The sequence below is a fragment of the Stylophora pistillata genome, chromosome 2, assembly GCF_964205215.1.
Source record: "Stylophora pistillata chromosome 2, jaStyPist1.2, whole genome shotgun sequence".
Taxonomy (NCBI): domain Eukaryota; kingdom Metazoa; phylum Cnidaria; class Anthozoa; order Scleractinia; family Pocilloporidae; genus Stylophora; species Stylophora pistillata.
Genome location: NC_142520.1, coordinates 34,554,878 through 34,575,995, shown reverse-complemented (window position 1 = coordinate 34,575,995; position 21,118 = coordinate 34,554,878). Strand labels below are relative to the sequence as shown.

The 21,118-nt window shown below is 38.2% G+C and overlaps 2 protein-coding genes and 1 pseudogene across 10 annotated transcripts in view; 1 reads left to right on the top strand and 2 right to left on the bottom strand.

Annotated features, from left to right (window-relative positions):
- LOC111343322 (uncharacterized) overlaps positions 1-5,333 on the bottom strand; it is a 36,171-nt gene extending 30,838 nt beyond the window's left edge. For 2 of the 3 annotated variants that reach the window (XM_088747164.1, XM_088747165.1), the window contains exons 1-2: positions 4,330-4,637; positions 35-390 (exon numbers count right to left, since the gene is read on the bottom strand). In XM_088747164.1, coding sequence (XP_088603290.1) covers positions 35-390; positions 4,330-4,402 — 429 coding nt within the window. In that variant the 5' untranslated portion in view covers positions 4,403-4,637. Of the gene's footprint in view, positions 1-34; positions 391-4,329; positions 4,638-5,238 lie in introns of those variants that run through there. The other variant, XM_088747163.1, reaches the window with a different exon arrangement.
- Positions 5,334-6,113: 780 nt separating this feature from the next.
- Positions 6,114-7,303, bottom strand: LOC148739221 (uncharacterized; annotated as a pseudogene).
- A 2,209-nt stretch (positions 7,304-9,512) lies between these two features.
- The window catches only part of LOC111343329 (germinal-center associated nuclear protein), a 42,608-nt gene continuing 31,002 nt past the window's right edge, over positions 9,513-21,118 (top strand). For 5 of the 7 annotated variants that reach the window (XM_088747158.1, XM_088747160.1, XM_088747159.1 and 2 more), the window contains exons 1-12: positions 9,513-9,695; positions 9,904-10,024; positions 11,781-12,071; positions 12,573-13,366; positions 15,671-15,776; positions 17,385-17,479; positions 17,591-17,660; positions 18,032-18,112; positions 18,404-18,477; positions 18,621-18,689; positions 19,691-19,756; positions 20,181-20,327. In XM_088747158.1, the coding sequence (XP_088603284.1) occupies positions 9,669-9,695; positions 9,904-10,024; positions 11,781-12,071; positions 12,573-13,366; positions 15,671-15,776; positions 17,385-17,479; positions 17,591-17,660; positions 18,032-18,112; positions 18,404-18,477; positions 18,621-18,689; positions 19,691-19,756; positions 20,181-20,327 (1,941 nt within the window). In that variant the 5' untranslated portion in view covers positions 9,513-9,668. The remainder of the gene's footprint in view (positions 9,696-9,903; positions 10,025-11,780; positions 12,072-12,572; positions 13,367-15,670; positions 15,777-17,384; positions 17,480-17,590; positions 17,661-18,031; positions 18,113-18,403; positions 18,478-18,620; positions 18,690-19,690; positions 19,757-20,180; positions 20,328-21,118) is intronic. The other 2 variants (XM_088747157.1, XM_088747155.1) reach the window with 2 other exon arrangements.

Below are 21,118 nucleotides of genomic sequence, written 5' to 3'. Positions count from 1 at the left end.
ACCAAAGGAACTAAAAACTCCCATGTGATCAAACCTGTTTAAAGTTGATAGTAATACACTCTGTTCCGGTAGTCCATGGATCCAACGCTACCGTTCCTAGCTGAGATCCAGAAGGTGCAGATTGTAAAGCAATCCAGTTCACTTCAGCAGAACCTTTTGAACCTTCTCCATACTCCAACACACAAACTGTAAACCCACTGGTAGAAACAGACTCAACCCAGACTGCCGCACCATATCGATGTGTTGGACTTTTTACGGTATGTCCAAACGAAGCGAATACTTTGACTTGCTGTCCACCAGAGAAAGAGTGTTTGAAGGATATTTCCTTACAGCCAAAAAGGCCTGGTGTCGAAGTCGTTACATTGTCTTTTCCTGCCTTTAGGATCGCAGCTGTCAAAAGAAAGACGATATTTTTTTACTATCTGCTTCATCCAAAGCTCGAAACAGTTAGGATGATAAGTCTTTTGCATCAATTATTAACGCAACATCCATATCATAAACCTCGAATGGTAGAATGTTCACGCACCACCGCGAGAAAAATGATGCTCCGCAGTGATTGGCCAGCCTTCATCAGCTGTGATAAGCGCATTTCGATAAAAAATTTATCATTGTAGCAGGATTTACAATTGCTTCCCGGTGTTCAATGCAAGCCGTTGAGAATTGCCAAACAAAGTGATAAGTGTTAGATAATAGGTCAACAACTCCCTCAAGGAGAGGAATTGAGTGAGCAATGTCAGAGCTGAATCAGTTAGAGGCTCCTTCTAGCTATTACGGGTTTTTACTCAAAACCACTTTTTGCCCCATTTTTTTTGAGTAAGATAGACAGAGTACATGCTTAGTGGACCAAGTTGAAAAAAAAAAAAAGGAAAACCTGTAAAATTATGGTGATCTTAGCGGGAGGTTTCCTTTATTTTCCCAGTATTGCTTCTTAACGAACAGAAATATGTAAGGAGAGAGGTCTACTTGCTACACCATATCATATTAATTTCTTTATTGTTTTCTTGAAATTCATGATCATCCCGAGGTATTTTTCTCTTCCAAAGTGATTGCACGAAAGCAGCCGAAGGGTAGAACTAACGTGAAAGACGTGAAAGGAAGCTATCCTTTAGGCTTCACGAATTATAGGACTCGCAAAAATATCTTTTGTTTCTACCAAGAAATAATCTTGCTGGATGTGATAAAAAATCAGCTTAAACTCAGGGACCCTATTGAAAATTGTAGCATCATTCTCGAAAAGTACTCAGGGAACCAAGACGTATATACAGGCATTGTAATTTTTCTTCTCATATGCATATATACAAACAATGTTTTTCGTAACTCTATAAGAATTGGATTTCCGAAATTAAAGTTTTTTTTCTTGAGTTAATGAGCGGTTCAGTCAAAAATTGACACAGTTCGAGAGGGTGTTAGAATATCATTAAAAGATGAAATTGTCGAAAAATGAAGTAAATAAATAAAGTGGCAAACGCAACTCCGGTGGCTTGATCGACGGACTTGTGCTCGATGTTCAGTCCTTCCGATGCGACATAATGAGCGCGCGTTCTGCTAACACTGGAGCACTTTCAGACTATTCAGACCATCCACACTATCTCCATAAAAGCACGCAAACCAAAATTAAAGGGAAAGTATGGCCTAGAAAAAGTTTACATATATGAAAAGTTCCTTGCTTACATTGTCCTAACTGGCTATTCATTTGAGCTAAAAGCGTCTTAGTTGCGAACAGTTACGTTCCAAAAATCGACATTTTAAAATTGAAATCTGCCATCTTTGTTATGACGAAGTAATAGTCAAGCATGCTAATTATATCCCTGCTAAATTGGATGTAAACAAGAAAAACAGCGGCGAGGGGGCGCTACTCATTGACTTATCGACTTGGAATTTAATCTAGCCGAGAGGATGTAATACATCCATTTGTTTCAAAGGAAACATGGCTCGTCTTCAGGGAAAGGAGATACCTCTGTTGGGGAGAGATGAGAGATGGTCAGGAAAATGAATTACAAGAAGAAATGTCGACCCGCTCAGTCGCTCACGTCTTGGAAATCGCAAGTCGTTCTCTTGCGGCAGCTGTCAAGAGAAACCTACGGAAAATGAGAATGTAACCTCCCAAGAATTAAATGTACTATGACACCGAGTCGATTTGAAAGGCAAGGGCTTTTTCCTCAGACAAATCCAAGCTGTGGAGTGGTAGTTATTTTGCTAAGAAGACCGCAGTGCCACCACGGACCTCGGAATGAGACGAACTATTTTTGCAGTCACAGGAACCCAGCTTCGGTGTATAACTGAACACGAGCCATTTGGAACAAAGAACAGCCCAATTGGTACGCAAGAATTTAGAAATGATAGACTGAAGTTCATTCTTCGTATGCTTAAGCACTGAGAAAACTGATTAGAAACACTTATTAAGTGCCAAAATTAACGCAGACAAAGGCAGCAGTTAATTGTTACGAATCAAATTTTGTTTGATTCAGCATTAACCTTTAATTTACAATGGTGTTTTTTATCTTTAATGCTTAGAATTAGCTTCAATGCAGTATTTTTCTTTCTAAAATGTTTGAAATGTCACGACTTGTGAGAAATAGAGCTTTGTTACTTTCGATGCGCGCCAAAAAATCGCCGCTGTAAGACAGTGTTTACAATAGAAACTACCGCAACATAACTGAAGCTATAATGAAACTTTCGATTTCTTTTGAAAGCATAGGCACTGCATAATTACGTTAAGTAGTTGGTTGGAAGACATGAGTATTCAGATTATTCTTATTGCGTCTAATCGATATGATATAGAGAAATGAGGGCGCTTGGGTGACGAATGATAATTTGTATTTGTCGCAAACGTGTCTGTCTTGATTATTTGCTAGCAATGTATTTTAAACATCATTTATTAGACAATTAGTTACTTTTCGCAGGCGAATGTGACTGGCAGGGAAAAGAAAATTTACTAAGTGGACTCAACAGACTTAGGAAAGACAAGATATATTTAGACACTCCTTGGAAAAGCGCATGATGTTGAAAATCGGCTTTGGTCAACGGTGGTGACAGAATTTACCACACACGGTGTACCACCATTTCAAGCTTTAATTTATTCGTTTACAATAAAATGGTTTAAAAAACTTCATAGAATAAATAACTGAAATTCGTCTTGAATATGGAAAAGGTAAGCATAGCTTTCAGTTCGAAGCGAAGGTCAATAAGGAAAACTTACATGCCTGTATATCTCGCTGGAAGTCTTCGTTTTAGCAGTTCTGAGGTTTTGCAGGGTTCAGCAAGCCGTCGTCGCGGGTTATTTTTGCCGGCTAACTTTTCTTTAATATTTTTTACTTTCCGGTAGCTTGTGGAGACTTACATCTTTTCCTTTTGAATCTTAGAACTTTCATATTCAACCACACCACAGTTCACCTCATTTCAACTATTAGAAGTATTAGAAATTGTTTTCAAAAAAATATTCAAACATGTCAAGAAAGGCAAAGCGCCGAACAAGTTTGACTATTGGTATGTCAATGACGTAATATCCAAGATGGCGTTTTTCTAACCACGAAAGTGGTAAAAATGGGTAACTTCGAAGCGCTCTTGTCGCTAATACAAAGCAAACTGGACAAAATGGTAGTTATTTTCGAACTCCTGAGGAAAAATCTTCCAAATTGAGATAAAATTTTTCTAGACTGCACTTTTCCTTTGAAGAGTTTTTGGACGTAAAAGTAGGAGTATCCTATGATGTTATATTTTATCAACCCACAAATTCTTATGAACACTGCCGTCAAATGACAATTTGCCTATCCTGTCGCTGCTAAATTTATGTTCCGTAGGACTTTTTGATTCAAAATTGATCTCCTAGAGTGGTTTTTGTGGTAGTTCATTTCGGAAAAAAAATTATCAGCACATCAAATGCTGCGAAAAGCAATCGAACCTTCACTTCACAGCCTTGCGCAGGATGTCATTCCACATTAATTTTTTAGAGCTATTTTGTTTCAGAATAATTTGGATATATCAACAAAGTTGAAATGGTAAATTAGCCACCGTAATGGTTAAAAAAGCTTTTGTAACCTTTACGGTGGCCAAGTTACCATTTCAACTTTGTTGATATATCCAAATTATTTCGTTACTCCCACCGACGCAGCCCCAAACAGTTTCTTTCGAAACTATCAGCCTTTATTATTTTGTTTCAGGATTAGAACATTTCTCTAAACTGGGCAAAGCGTTGTATAGCGTCGCTGGTTTAAAAGCGTGGCTGAGGAGACATGGCGAACCGTTTTATCATTCATTTTTAGATGTTCATACGCACAATCGACTTAGTCGAGATACAAATCAATTAACAATTACTGCTTTTGTACTTACCACAAAATATAAACGTGCTCCTCAAGCAAAACAGGGCGACTACAAGACTTTGAACCAACTCGGTAGTTATCATATCTTGGTGGCTCTGCAATGAGCTAAAGGCCAAGATTTTCGGTTCGTAATATCCTCCTTCAGACCCTACAGCTCTAGCAGATCAGCTTAAAGTCCAAATCGCCTTGCGATCCTGAGTTAAAGTGGAAGAAATAAACATCATAAATCAGCGAAACTGCTGAAACGTGGTTGCTTAAGCAAAATATCCGTTTATGGCTGGGTTTAAGCTCAAAAAGCCGGTTTGGGTTTAAGCTCAAAAAGCGGTTACCGGATGAGCTCAAAGCTCATCCGGTAACCGCTTCCAGAAGCCGTGTCGAATTGCGTTTGCGTGATGTCCTCCAAAGTAGCTGTGAAATTTTCCTCACGTTTCGAGGTAGTTGCTTGCTCGCCGTACAAATTCGAACTAATGTAACTGCCAAGATCCTAAGGTTGCGCGTACTTAGAAACTCAACAATTACAGGGGTAGCAATGCGCGAGGCGATAGACAATTCGAACTCAACTCGTAGAATGACTAACACACGTTTAATCACAGTTCAAGATAGACGAATTACACTGGTTGCGACGATAATGACAGATCGTGAAAGTCACGGTAGCAAAGTTCGTGGTCGCGGAGAATAAAACGAAGTAGAGTAGAAATATAGGGTAGTTTAGTGTCGAATAGAGTCGTGTAGGTTCGAACTGAAACGATAATTACATACAAAAAGCTAAGATACAACGTCAGCTACGTAGTCGTGTTACAAACAAAATTTAGGAAGACTTATAGACAATATTGGTTTCGTAGCATGACAACATTTCAACATTAAAAAACTAGTCATTTGACAATAATAATTCGAGTACCAAAAAAAGGGAGAAACTTACTTTGGTGACGACTCGCACAGCAGAAAGTATAGCTCAAAAGGTAGCTTGTAGCAGATTGATCCTCTGATCGTAGCGGTTGCGGAATGACTCTCTCGCGCGCTATCTTAAGTCGCCTTTTATAATGAGTGCATGCGTGACTGTGCACAGGATGTTACTTAAAACTTGTAATGTACATCATATGGAAGTGTTAGCTCATTTCCTACGCACGAACTTAGCCTATAGTACACGCACGAATCTGCGAATTCCTAACTAATACGCAGCAAATTTTAGCACGCTTCATCGAAACTAGAACTAACGATTATTATTAGAATATGTCGTAAAAACAGAGGGCGTTTTAAATCTAACAATATTCTTTGTAAAGCTGATCTGTTTCATATTTAATTCACTTTTTTTTCCATTGTCAATGTTACCAAATATTCTTCCAAGCTTACATGCAATGTGTTATTTTTCATTTTCGTTCTTATTCACTAATGTTTCCGCTGCGGTTAAATCAACAACTGACAAATTCCACGAGTACCTTTTAAGAAGACTATAGGAAGAAATTATGGACAAAAGAAAGAAATGAATTGAAAAAACTCAACTCCGGTAATTTGATCAAAGGACTTGTTGCCTTAGGTCGACTTTCATATTTCTCAATATAGGACTTAGGGAAGGTACGTTTTTTATTGGGGGGGGGGGTTGGGCCGGGGCTTCGGAGGGGAGGGTCATTAGTAAATATTTTACAAATTGGGGAGGGTCGAACCTGTTTGATACGCAGCCGGGAAGGGTCATAGTTTTTTTCTTGGCAAGGAAAAAACTACTCCACGTCGGTTAGTTGACTTTTAATTAATTGTTACCAAACACGCAAAGTGTAAAGAAACCTAAAACTTATATACACAAGCAAAGCTACCGGTCTAAATCAATCTACATCATTTTAAACAGATGTCGAAATATTATGTCAAAAAACTATCTTGTCCCAACTCACGTAAATGTCTCTCTCGACCCGTGCCCGCTTTCGTCCATATTTTGACGTCGGTAATGTTTCTGCGCGGGGCTCTGGTATAAAATTAGTGTCCGGTGACGATTCGTTGCTTGAGCTACTCGGGCTTGAACCGACAACTCGATCTACCACATCACTTTGCGAGTCAGTTTCCACCTCGGAAAGCGAAGAGGTCACTTGTTGCTGTACATTTCTGAGTGGGGGCTTCCGAGGTTGTTGACGCCTCATTAAATTGTACAGCAAGCAACCAATGTGCGCTTTTATCATTGCGACTTTTTCAGCTTTCTTCACGTTGAAGGCGATCTTGTGATGGGAAAAGTACAAGGATAGTTCGTCCACCCTCAACGACGACAGCTTATCGGAGTTGTACAGTCCAACCCAGTCAATGTCATTGTACTCCCGGTTCAGCCGTTCCATTCGCTCCAGTTTCAGTCTCCTCTTTCTTCTTCTCCTTACGCATTTTTATCTGGGCATGGTGCTCAACGTACTCCGCTAAAAGGTTTACGGGGACAATGTATTTATCTGAAAACCTTCTAATAGCCTCACTGTCCCCACTGACTAGTTCACTTTCCTCAAACAATCGCTTAATCTGAGCTCGAGGCTGGAAGTCATCCGGCTCACGGCCATCGGTGGGAGTTGCACTCCAAGAGAGATAATGGAAGTTTGGTAGCTTGCCATAGTCGGGATATGGTCGTCTAGTTGGAAGTGAAGCGCTGGTAGTCTCAACCCTCTCGCAAAATTTAGATAGTTTGCCACTTCTCTCTTTACACGACATTCGCTTATACTCAATATAAAGCTCACCTTTCTCACAAAATGCTATTTGAGAACTCAGTATATTCGCCCTTTGGGTTCGGGAACCACCCCAGATCTTCATCTTTCCACTTCTCTGGACTTGTACTTTCACTTGTTCCTGCACCCGATGTGCTACCAACGCCACGCAATTAACTGCTTTGTGCGCAGAGACGCTTATGTGAGCAACACTTCCGGTCAGTTATTTTCACTTCCGGTTGTTTTTGTCTTGGAGGATGTGGGGGGAGGGTCAGATCCTTTTTGTTTAGGCATTTATGAAGGGTCATCCATTAATCCAATCTGGAAAGTGGGAGGGCCACGACTTTTTTGGCCAAAAAATTCTAAAATATCCCGGCCCACCCCTCCCAATAAAAAACGTACCTTCCCTTAGTTTTGAGGGAAGTGCTGATTACCACATGCCGGGAAAAGTAACTGGAAAATGAATGGAATGCTGCAGAAAAATAAAGACTTATTAATCCACATTTGATCCCTGACCATATTTGATCCCTGACCATAAAGATGCCTATTATTCGGCAACTGACGTTTTCATCATTAGTTGGCACCAGTACTTAACTTATAAATACAGATGATGCCATCATCGTTGTTTTAATTCTTTTAAACGGATCTCAAAAATAAATTATATTGTCCTACTGGACCGGCGTTTGAAAAGGAAATTTATGTCCAAGAATGTAGATATCAGGGATTTGCTAGAGAAGGCGGACAAGGCACTCTACAAAAAAAGATCGAATGACCCCGAATGCCTGATTTTCCAGTTTTTACCTAAGGAAAAGAACATGAGGTACAACCTTAGAAATACGTCAGTCTCTGTCCCTAGAATCCACACCGAAAGGTTTAAGAACGTTTTTAGTAATAGGATAATTTTTAAATATGACAGGTAATAGTTTCCCTTGTGAGTTTATGTTGTAACTTAGGATATGTGATTTATTTTAAGAAATAAAGATTATGTTATGTTATGTTATGGTCGAAAATGTTTTTTTAAAACCAGTTACCCCTTAAATAAAACAAAGTACTTAACCAACGGCGGATTGAGTTTAATAATTATCATAACCGTTATCATTATTATTTACTTCTCTTATGTTACATATCTGCAGCGTGCCAAAATGCGTGACGACAAAAATTGCCTTATTGGGTGTAAAGCGTAACCAAGGGACTACATTGGCCCCCTTGCTGTTAGCAGTACTTGTTAATAACCTGGCCAGGCAATGGAAGATAAGAGCTAAATATGTCGACGACCTTTCAGTTGTGGAGATTATACATAGGTGTTTCACAAGTGTTCTTCCGTTCATTGCAAGAGATATTTACACTTATGCAAACGAGCATGGCATGCACCTTAACCCTGTGAAATCGAGTGTGTCCACAAGTACAAGTTGCTTGGGGTGTATGTTACTGATAATTTATGCTGGAATACGCACTGTGGGTACATTGTTCAGAGGGCTCGCAAACGCCTGTTCGCACTGCGTTGTCTGAAGAAGTCAGGTGTTTTGGAAAGGGAGTTAGTTATGGCGTATTCCAGCCTGATTCGCTCAGTGTTGGAGTTTGCCTCCGCAGTTTGGGAAAACCTGCCTGATTATCTTAGCCTCCTAATTGAGAGTGTGCAGATAAAAGCCTGAGAAATAATCTTTCCTGGGCTTCCCTACAGGGACGCACCTGTGCTGTGTGGTCTTTGCACTCTCTCTGATCGGCGTGCCGCTGTATGCACTAAGTTTATCCAGAGAGATCGGGACACTGGCAAGGACAGTGTCCTTGCATGCTAACTTGCTGTTACATCGCACAACTGTGTCCCATGGATACAATCTACACTCAGGCACTCTTAGAGATGATCCCGCTATGGCTTTTACTAATCGTCTCGACAAATTTATTACACATAGGTATTCTTAGTAAAATGTTTCATGTTATGATAGATATGATTCGTATCCTGACCACTCTTGTAATTTAGCTGTAAGCTACGAAAAGAGTAATTAAACTGATCATTATTATTACATTATTATTATTATTATTATTTTAATAGTTTTTCTTATTTAGTAATGCTTCACGCAATAACTTGGACAGGCGACCCATCTTTTCAAATGTCTCCACTTTTGAGATTGTTTTGGAATTGATTCGTTTTCATTTGAAAACGCATCCGTTTTCAACCATTTTGGTGTGGACGGGAGGCCAAACTCATCGAAAAGTATCCATTTTCAAACGAAAACGCATCAGTGTGGACGGACCTTCCTTCCTCACCCAACCCCCGTATTGCCTCTACTTCGAATTCCAAAACTTTTAATTTCGGAGTGTGTACGGAAAATTTTTGTGTGGAAAATGAGCTAAATTTGTAGAGTGAGAGGTATGTTTTTAACAACATAGGCCTTGGCTACTGATTCATAACACTGAAACCCACTGTGAAGGACACTTCGTGTTTGGTATACAAATTATGTTCCGCGGATGGACACTCCCTGCAGCTTTCATACAGTTTCCAGTAAATGAGCGGTTACCATTCGAATGGCGCCTTCATTCAAGAGAGTAATGAGGTGACGATCTTGTTGAGCAAATCTCGTCGATCTTATCTGTGTGATCGTAGATGGTTGACCTCAAAGCTTTCTAAGATATCAGAGGAATTCCCGACATAGGAAATTGATTTTGGGAATTTCTTTCGTCAAGCATGTTGAGTCAGATTCGACAGAAGAAGGTGAGAAATAAAGATCGCTGAACGATCCAATAGTTAACTGCATGTTCTCCCATAGCTCTGCACCTTTGAGAAGCAGATATTTCTTAATACAGTTCGATGATCCTATATACGGTGCGAGATGCAGCAACCATTTTTTTATGTTCAACTCTCCTCTTCTGGAAATGTTTAATGCTTTGCCATCTTACTGAATGAAATGTACTTTTCATAGAAAAAAGAAGCTGTCCGTAGGCTTTCACAGGGCTCTGGAGCTTCTAGTTACCCTCACGATCATAGCTCTGCGTTATCATCACAAGCTGCTAGGCAGCCGCCCCAGTGGAGAAAACTCTCAGGTACAGAGAAGTAATTATTTACGCAAACTGCATGTTTTGCTTCGTAATACAAATTAAAGGTGTATAATTATAAAGAAATAATATAGGTAAATACCTCACGGGCGGCCCAGGCTCTGTCACAGGCTCTTTCACAGTGGATTATTATAGAGTTTGTATAGTGGTTTAGTTGGACTTACTTTTGAGCTCTGTAAATATAAAGTTGTGTGAAATAATCAAAGAAATAAGGTCTTACTTTCCTAAAGAGTAGTCTGTGCTGCTCTTGTTGCAATTTGAGGCCATTTTGGTGTGTTTCAGCTCAACGTCCTAGCACTACCAAATAAAAGGGAAGGTAGGAAAGATCTGTCTCATACACGCTCACCAAAATCGCTTGAAAAACACACTTAAATACTTTCCCTTGAATCGAAACTTGGCAACACGAAAGCCAAATAGTTGCCCTTCAAGTTCATCAAAACAAATCCTGCAAAAGTTGGGTTGTCGAGCAACCAGCCAAGTGAAAATCTCAAATTGACCGCCATTTCAACGCCATTAGAATGTGCGTCCTTCAAATCATGTGCAGTCAAAAGTTCGTTACGACGCGGTTGGCCTGGACACTAGCAAAATTAAGCCCAACATAGCCCACGATATGAATGATTAGTCAGTTTTGAACCACTATACAAACTCTATAATAATCCATTGTGAAAGAGCCTGTGGCAGAGCCTGGGCCGCCTGTGAATACATATGCCGTATGTATAACTAATGGAAAGATTTCCATATAACCTCATACCAATCAAAACAAAGCTGTAATCCGGAAAGTAATCTGTTGTTTTGCCTCTACCTTCTTTTATTCAAGAATTGTATTCATAGTGAAGTATGGGTTTATACAGAAATCTTGCCTAACTAATTCTTTTAATGAACCTCTTAGTGATTGCTCTGCAAAAAATGATGGCATTGTTTGATTTACTCAAATTAAAATGCTTCTTGTATGTCTTTCTTACCTATACATGTGCCACTGTAATTGTCTTTGTAGAACCGTTACAACTTGTTAATCACACATGCCATACACACACTATTTTCTTTTAATTTTCATTGAGATGTGCCAGAGTTAGTGGCTTATATGTCAAGTTGAGGATAGGATGTGTGTGCTGCTAGTAACAATATTAGTAAATTTTATGCAAATGGTAATTTTTGATGAGAGAAGACAAGTACTTCAAGTGGAGTAATGAGTAATACTATCATTTGAAGACTTTTGGTTCCAGAGAAGTTGCAAAAATACCCATAGGCAGGGCTCAACACTAACTTTTCAACTTACTAGCCAAGTGGCTGGTGACAACTTAGATGTCACAACAATTTCAGTTTGTCTACCAGCCAAACTGGCCTGAGGAAATTGAAAACCCCTAGCCACAACTGAATTCCTACTAGTCTGTGGCTAGTTGGCTGTCATTAGTGTCGAGCCCTGACAGGTGTAACCCAGGCACCCCATCTGGGTGGAGAGGATCTTCCTTTCAGACCTTTTCCCTGGATCTGCCTTCGCAGTTGACACAACCCTTCTTTAGAGTGAGGCAGTGCTACAGCTGTACATATAAATTCAGGTGAAAGATTCACTCTGTATCAGGGCTGTGGCCCCTGGCACCCTACTTTTGCTCTTGGGTGACTCAGTAATCTTAGTTTTTTCTTGAAAAACATATGCTGGGCACCATGGATTCATAGTTTCAGAGCACTGGGCTCCCTTCAATTTTTCTTAGCACACAGCCTTGTTGTATTTAATTACCTTCTTTAGAACAACAAGAGACAAGAAGACAGCATCCAGGTGCAGCAGGTCAAAGACCAGCTAAGAGAAGCTATGTTAGTCCACTTGACCGCAATCCTGTCACAAAAAGCGACTCTGAAGCAAAGCAGATCAAACATACTGAGACAGTAAATTTTGGTTTTGGTGCTACACCTGCTTCATTCACGACTACAGCATCTCAGTCTACAATTGCTAAACCTGAAATTTCTGCAGCATCTTCAGCCAAACCATTTTTCACATCTGGATTTCCTACATCAGCTTCAAGTTTTCAACAAAATGCAGGTTAAGAATTAATTTAATCTTTTTCCACTCTTTAATACTGTACTTTAGAAATAATTCAGAGGTTGAGGGAGAGAATCCCATTTCATATATAGATACAAATTTGGAGTGAGTGTAATTTTGAAGAATACAAATTGACACTTGATTCGCATAGATTAATAGAGGTACTGACAGAAGTTAATTTCTGTAGTATTGTATTGGAATTTTTTTGTGTGGATTATGGACACCCTGCAAAATTTGAAAATAGAATTGTTTAATGCTACGTTGGGTAATGTAGATTTATTGAAAATTAATTGTAATTATCCACAGCAAGAGCTGGTCATGTGGAATATAAAAAAATGATCGTTGTACATGTGTTGTACAGCTTATAAAACTGGAACCTGGTTTTTATTGAAACCTTGATTAGAGACTATATACTGTACATACATGTAAATGCAAATCTGAGGGATGAAATGTTTCAAGACTGATCTTTTTTTCTCTGTATAATTACAATTCAATCTTTAGCAGAAGCTATTACCTCCCTCACATCTACCACTGGTAGTGGTTTGGCAACAGGATTTGGCATCAGTCAAACTAATGCAAATGCTTTTGCAGCCTCACCAAGTTCATCTGGTAATGTTTTTGCAGCTAGCACTTTACCAGCACCATCATTGTTTGCACAATCACAAACTTCAAACCCTGTCTTCAGCTCAGGCTTTCAAATGAACAGTTCATCGACTCTGGTTTCATCCACATCAAACGCCAGCTCAGGTGTACTTTCCAACCTTGTTTCAGCTGTCAAGGAGCAATCATCTGGTAACTTAACATTCAGTGGTTTTAGAAATTTTGAACCTTCTCCTTTTACAGAAGTCTCATCAAGTAATGTTTTTGGTGCTAAAATTGAAAGTGAAACAGTGAAAAGCAGTGCTTCAACTTCTTTAACTTTTGGAAAATCAGCCACACCATCACTCCAGGTTAAATCTACTGCAGAATCAAAACCTCTATTTGCAGGAACATCGCAGTCCACTTCAAATACATTTGGTGTTGCTAAGACAGTTAAACCACAGACAAGAATTTTTGGACATTCTTTAACAGCAGTGAAAGGACAACAGCTAGCAAAGGAAAACAAGGAGCAAGTCACAGAAGATAAATTGCAAAATGTGGATATTTCTAATCTGACAGCATTGATTATCAAGGACATTCCTGAATCTTACAACAAGAATGCTGGGTTGAAGAGATTCTATTCGCGATTTGGAGAGGTTTCAAAAGTGCTGTGCAGTGCAGTCAAGAAGAGTGCAACTGTGACATTTAAAACTCATGTAAGTACAGTGTAAAACAGTACTATATACATGTACATTTAGAACCCCGAGTGTTTAAGGTACAGTGTACATTCACAGAGCTGTAATGAAGGAATGGTAAATTAAGCCAAGCAGTGAGCTACAATGAGTGAAAAAAGGTGATTGACAACTGTCCATTCTACATATTTAATAAAGAGAAAGCTTGTACCGTAGTTTCTCAGTTAGGAGGCACACAGTTTTTTCAAGAAAACTCTGTCTTTGGGTGGAAAGTAGTGCTGAAATTGGGGTGCATCTTTATAAAAGCCAAGTATTTTTGTGCAACTAAATCTTAAGATCACAATCTTAGCAGAACTTACAGCTAAGAAGACAAGAATAGGACACTAATTATTGTTGGTCATTGACTTTTTTTAGATTTGGTGATTCTGAGAAGAACCAGGGTGGCTCTGAAAAGAGCCATTGTGGTGGTTCTGAAAGAACTGTTTCTTATAATTTATGGCCTCTGTCAAATGACTACAAAACTAATCCCACCCGAGCAGAGCTTTTTGGTTGAGGTGTAGGGAAGATTGCGTAGAATCCAATTCTTTATTCCTATAAATTAAAAAGGAATACTGCTTTTAGAACACTAATGAACTTCCATAGAAAAGCAGACGTTCTTAACAGCACATGCTGGGTATCAAGGTATCTGTGACAACAAAACAATAATTTGAACCTTGTTTCAAATTCTTAAAATTGTATTTATGTTGCTCATTAGAAAAGTTTTTTCTGTGAATAAACAATGTGGAGATAACACCTACCTTCTTCGTCCATCCAGCCTTTTTTGAGCACTGAAACTATGCATCCTTGGTGGCGTGTTGATATTCAGCTGTTGAACACCTTCGAATATGACTTTGGTAGGAGTTTTTCACCATTTGCTTTCTCTGCCAAAGCAACCGTGAAACTTTCTCAGATCTATCACACCCTTTGCTAACTCTCAACCTTCTGGAACATCTTATAACCGAGTATTTTCACATAATTTTCAGTTTGAGAACTTGGCTTGACTAAGTTGCTAAGTTTGGGGTGTGTCTTTTAACAGAGTGTGCCATGTAACTGAGAAACTTTGGTAATTCTGACATCTCTAATAACTTCCTTCAAAGTCCCCCTCTTCCCCCTCCCCCCCCCCCCAAAAAAAAAGTACATCATAGTCATGCCTGTGGGAAACTTTGCCACTCATTGTAGTCTGTAATCTTTAGCTGGCTCCTTTCACCTCGGTGCCAAGTCAGGTAAACTAGATGTTTGGGCGCCAGTCAATTTTGCCAACTTCTCAATCAAGTCACATCTACAGTTATTCTACAGTCACCATTTCAGGCAGGAATCTTACATCAAGCAGAAAAAAAAGTGTATCCAGTTTATTATTCTCATCTTGAAAACCTTGGCAAACATTTTACAAAATACAAGTGGAATCATGATAAGGTGTTAGATGTTGAGATATACAAATATTGACTTGATGCTTTGGTTGCGACATTCTGTAACAGGAAACTTTTGTTTTCTGAAACAGTACAGAACAAGGGAAGCTGACTGCATTGAATAACAGAGCCAAAAACATAGTATTACTAAAGACAAGCACTTTTTTTTTTAATAAAGGCTGATAGTTTCTAAAGAAACTGTTTGGGGCTGCGTCGGTGGGGGTAACAAAATAATTTGGATATATCAACAAAGATGAAATGGTAAATTGGCCACCGTAACGATTACAAAAGCTGACGTTTCGAGCGTTAGCCCTTCGTCACTCTGACGAAGGGCTATATATTCAAATTACTTTTTGTTTTGGGCATGTACATGTAGCGTCAAAGTGTGCCAAGGTTTTACATGTGCATTGGCCATCTACCTTTTAGCTGTACTGTAGATATAATTGCTGGTCAAAAATCATGCAACTATTAAAATACCTTGGAAGAAACTTTTACAGCAGTTACTTTCCAGTTTAGAGAGGAATAATTGAGAATACACAGTAATTACAGTAATTTAGCAGTAACAGGTTTAGGCATGTGAGTCAAATCTGCATTCAAAATTTTCGTACTTATATTAGCCCTCTTGCAAACTTTACAGAATGCCTGAGACTTACTAAAATTTCGATTAATTACCAGTCTAGCATGTAATTTGACAAAACAACATGGTTTCCATAATAACCTTACCACCCACAAAGCAAATCTATATTATCGTTATTGAAGGTTTTTTCTTTGATGGTGCTTTAATCAGAAACCAGCAGCAGATGATATTGCTTATTTCAACTAGAACTAAGAAATACATGGGATAAATGAAAAAATATTATAAACTTTTTCTTTTGATTATCAGGAAGCGGCAGAGTTGGCAAAAAAAAGAGGCAGAATTCTTAGGCCTGGTCTACCACCTGTGACAATTTTTTGGAAGCAGCAAGGAAGTCGCAGAAGGACAACATCAGGTATTGTTACACAATACAGATGGTGACTACAATGTGTAATAATAATTTTACAAAATACTGGAATCATGACAAGTTGTTAGATGTTGAGATATACTGTGTTCGCTGCTATAATGCGTTTGGCATTATTTTCTTTGAAACAATGTATCATACCTTATTATAGGAAATTAACAATGCATGTAATTAACGCGAATTTAAAAAATTCGTGTTAATTTTATGTATCTTAATTTACCTAATTGTTAATTGAAATGACGTGATTGAAAGCATCGTTATTTAAAGATACCTTTAAATAAGCAAAGCTACAATTCCTCTACGTCACAGTCAGAGTCGGTTTACTCATCATCATTTAATATTAAGTTCAAAATTTCCTTAGATTCATCAGTGTAGCGATCATCTTCTCCGAGCGGATAACTCACTTCTTCAACTTTCTTGCCCAAAATGTCTATCGCATTTTTGTCATCCCATTTCACAGTCACCGCAATAGGTATTTCTAATCCACCTTGAACAAGTGGAGATGGCTTATATTTTATCGCTGTGACCTCTCCTTTTATGACAGCTTCTTCTCAAATATATTATATCGGCTCAATTCTATTGGAATATGTCCGACAGTAGAAGGAAATATGGTTCCTGGCAATATTGTTTGCCCAGCAACTGCAAACTGGTCGTGTTTATTGTCTTTCTCTTGCTTGAACGTGAGCTGTTGCTTTAAGGTTTCCAGCTTGTGGGATACACGTGATAACCTCTTAAACCAGTGTTGAATTTCAATGTGGGAATAATTATGCAACATACCACACGGAAATTCGCGTTAATTAAATGTATGTATACATAACTTTTGGAAAATTCGCGTTAAATTTATGACGCGTAAATTTTGTTCGCGTTATTAACATGCTTCGTTATATTCCTATAATAAGGTAAAACAATTATTGGACTCGGTTCTTGTGATATCCAGAATAATTAAGGTCTCGGTTAATGTTATTAGCCTCAGCCTTGGGCTTCAGCTGATAACACTTACCTCCACCTTAATTATTCCGGATATCACAAAAACTTCATCCAATCATTGTTTATAGTGTACAGTCATGTACAACCTGTGTCATTTCTTTTACAAGATTTTATTTCTAACATCATGCAACTTGATTGAGCAGAATATTAGAATATTAAATCTTCAGCTTGAATTTGTTGTTTTACTGTAAGTTACTGATGTCTGCACTGTATAATACTCTATGGGTATTTGAACAACTCTAAATATCTCCAAGGATAATACGTGAAATTTGCACATGTGCATGCAAGTGTTATGAGGGGAATAATATAACCCTGGTCGTGATTAAGACTTAGTTGGCACCAGAAACCTGCTAGCTGTCAGACCACTTTACTCTGGCTGGTTTCTAAATTATTATGATCAAAGACAGAAAAGGATAATTTTGTAAGTCAACAGTAAGTCTAAAACCAGTAATATTTTTAATATATATGGATTTGTGGACATTATCAACATTTATTTTTTCAAATGTTACATTTTAAAGCTAATAAATATTATGCATTTTTAAAATAATGTTAATGTTTTTATTACAAATATCAATTAAACAGGATATTGATGTAAATATTATCAATTACCAGAGAGTGAGCAGCAAATCCCACAGAGTCCAGCTGTTCACAAGTCACCTGTCAAAAGACATTCCAGTCCAGAGAAAATTAAGAAGATTTCTACTCAGGTACTGTGTGGTAAAATAAGTTTGGGTGTATACAGGTTGTAGGTGTCATCTGTAGTAATGGTGTCTAAGTACATGATGAGTCAATGTGAATCTGTTATTTCTGTAACCTAGACTGCACCTTCAGAAAAACAAACCCAGCAGAGAATCAAGACATCAGAAGTTGTGAGGGACATTCAAGAATGTAGGTATTATCTAAAGTTAAACTGTGTACATTTACCCTGTACAATGCAAGTTGTATGTTGATGTGCAATTCATTTCAATGCACCATGAATGGCATTACTGCAAATCCTACATTAAGATGATCAGGTTATATTAAGATTCTGTCTTGTCAACTTTTGATCAACCAATCACAATGAGGTTCAAAACAGGCAAGCAAGCCTCCAAACTACTGTTTGATGTTGCTGTTGTGGTTGAGGTCTCTTATGTCGGATGAGATTTTCCATGAATATTTTTACTGTTCAGGGTTTTTTTTGAGTTAACAGATAAGTACTAATGATGTTGTTAGAGCACTCTGTACTTTTTCTGGTTAATTAAGATGTAATGTTTTTACAGATTTGAAGTCAGTTCCAGCAAGTGAGAGTGCAGGAGAAAAACTTCAAGTTTTGGAGGGAATTGACAAAAAACTAAGATTAGGTATGAGCAGTGAAAGCTACATGCTTTAACATATGTATGTGCTTAACTTGTCAGTTTATTAAGTCAATCATTTAAACATGTAAACAACAGACTGATTGATCAATCAATCTATCAATCAATTAATCTGTCAATCAATCTGTCAATCAATTAATCTGTCAATAAGTCACTCTGTCAATAAGTCACTGTCATTTAATCAATTTGTTGATCTGTCAATATGTCTGTCAATCAACCTCATTATCAATTGCAGCTAAATTAATTTTGTCTAATTTCCCTTTAATAATTCTCTTTTAGTGTTCAAAAGGTCATCTGACATAAGTTCTGCCAAAGCTGTGGTTGGAACTTGCAAGGACATGTGTCCTGAGAAGGTAAACCTTTTGTACACTGTAATCTGCTCTCTTATACAGAGCTTGGGCTCGAGTCACATAGAGTGAGATGAGACAAAAATGTAGTGTTTGTCTCTTTCACAAATTATTTTCAACCTGAAAGCAGCTTATTTTGTATTTTATAGGAAAGGTACATGAGAGAACATCAAAGAAGACTTAGTGTGTTTGAGGTTGTGTCTGGAACAGGCAGCTTTGTAAGTTCACATTCACTCTGTTTGGTTAATGTCTGTTATTTGCAAAGAGGCTGTTCAACCATGTATATCACTTTAAATTGCCTTCACCCTGTAACGCCAAAGATCTGATTGTTAATTCTCCCCTCTAGTTGCTACACATTTCCTTGTAAATTAGTTACAAGAATTTGGTGTTAGGTCAAGGTAACAACTTCTTCCTGATTAGTTTTAGTATTCTCATGACCTGTTTGCTGGATAATATATGGATGTGATAGGGAGAAATTACTTTTTAATCACTACTGGGAGTTATTGGGTTAAACCTTTGACAACAAAGAGGGAGGAGCATCTGCATGTAATTTCTCCTTACAAGATCACCTCTGAATCAAATATTAAGGTCAGGAGAATAAAGGAAATGATCACCAACTGAAGAAGCTCTTGATTGTTGAACAAATTTTCCTTGTCAGCACCATACTAAATTTAGAGAAAACAGCATGGAGGATACGTAGACCGATGTAAGAGTGTTTTAGGGTTTCAAAATATCTTTCTGGTAAGGATGAAAAAGGAGACTTTCTAAATAATTTGTTTAAAATTGTTGGTAACCCTGCTATGGACTAGCATCCCATTCAGGGGGGAGTAGAAATACTCCTAGTCGCTTCATGCTACGGAAACCGGAGTTGAGCGCCAGTCTGATGGGCCACTGGGCTCGTAAACGAACTTTACCTATAAATGGCTTGGTCATTGATAACCATTAGGAAAATTATTGTATACATAAAAAAACAATGCTGTAAAAAGTTTGTCTGAAATAATTTACCTTATTGGATGGATTCTAACTACAAAACGATAAAGCTATCGGAACGCACTCTTAAAGCTTAAATGATATTCATAAGAAGTTTACAAGCTCCAAATTCTATTACATGTAACTCGTTCATAATTTTGTTTTTCGGCATAAACCTGTAAGTGTCACTAATTGAAACTTGTCTGACTGACTGACAGTTTGTTATTATCAATCTTGTTACGTACTAAAGGATGAAAATCCTCAAGTCGATCACACCCGTGCTGTTAAGGAATATGACAGATCTGCTGCTGATAAGGTAAAGGGTATCCTTTTTTCTCTTTTTTGTTTATTTCTTTTGTTTTGTTTTTTTTTTTAACTCAGTTTAGCCACCTTATCTAGATATTTAATTTTTTCTAGCATTTTCAGGAGGGTCTATGGCTAAAACTGAAGAAAATTAACATTTTTTATCATACACAACTCTATCGAGAAAAAGTTGTTGAAGAACAGTACCGCTCAAGTGTTAGTTCACAGTCTTCACTTGAAACTGGATCCTCCTTTGAGAACCGAGACGCTCGACGAATTTGAGGCGCTCGAGGAAGTGGATTCACGCGATAAGAATCGAGGATCGAGTCTTAAGGGACTGTCAACTTGCATTTGAGCGGTATTGCACTTTGATTATCCAACAAACGCGGCTTGCATGAAGGCAGGCTTTGTTTACAAATCCTTTTCTTCTTGTTTAGGAAGAGCCATTACCCCATGAACTCCGCTCTGTACCAGTCCTTAGAATGACCATGGATTACTTGGCCACGAACATCATGAATCTATGCGAAGGAAGGGAAGGAGAATGGTTTGATTTTCTCTGGAACAGAACGAGGGGAATCAGGAAGGTATTGTGGTAAAAGTAAAAGAGTAGATTGACTTGAAAGTCAGTAAATCTCATCTTCTAAATCACAACATCAAAATGGCCGTTCATGAGTGTCAGGCCGCTGACCACTCAAAGGCTCATAAGCCAGAGGCAACCCATTGTAACACTATAGTGATAAATCTTTATAATGTTCAAGTCAGTGATTTAAATATGACAGGTATGTACAAGTCACCGACTGTAAGATGGAGCTGCTCCTGGCCTGTAAATCACCCATTGTTTGGCCTTGACATCGGAAAAACTGACGTGGATATTTTCTCGCTCGTACTTTAGTTTTTTTCTCTTTACGAAGTTTAGTGAGGTGTCGTTTTTGAGTTTTCGTTCGCGCTTCTTTTAATCCCTCAGTTTGGAATTTTTACGAAGTTTGAAGAGAATTATTCAAACCAAATGTTGTGATTATTTTGAATTAAATATTTTCTATGGAGTTTTCACTATTGGATTTTTTCCAGTTTTGTTATGTTTTGAGCTCGAAATAAGTGACTTTCTTTGACGACTTTTTCTTGGTTATTCAACTGTTCTGGCATCGAGGCCACCCATGTGTATTCTTTTCCCGATATCTGCACGCTGAGCACGAATCAAGTCTTCACTGATTGAACACAATCCTTATATACAGAGCGAATTGATGCTCTTCTTTCTGAAGTGAACGGATTTCAAAGACGAACATATAACGTTTAAGGACAATGCGAGGATAACTTAGCACCAAACGGGGGCTGTTGTGTACATTATACTTCTAATGTCTTTGACAGCGTGCGCAAC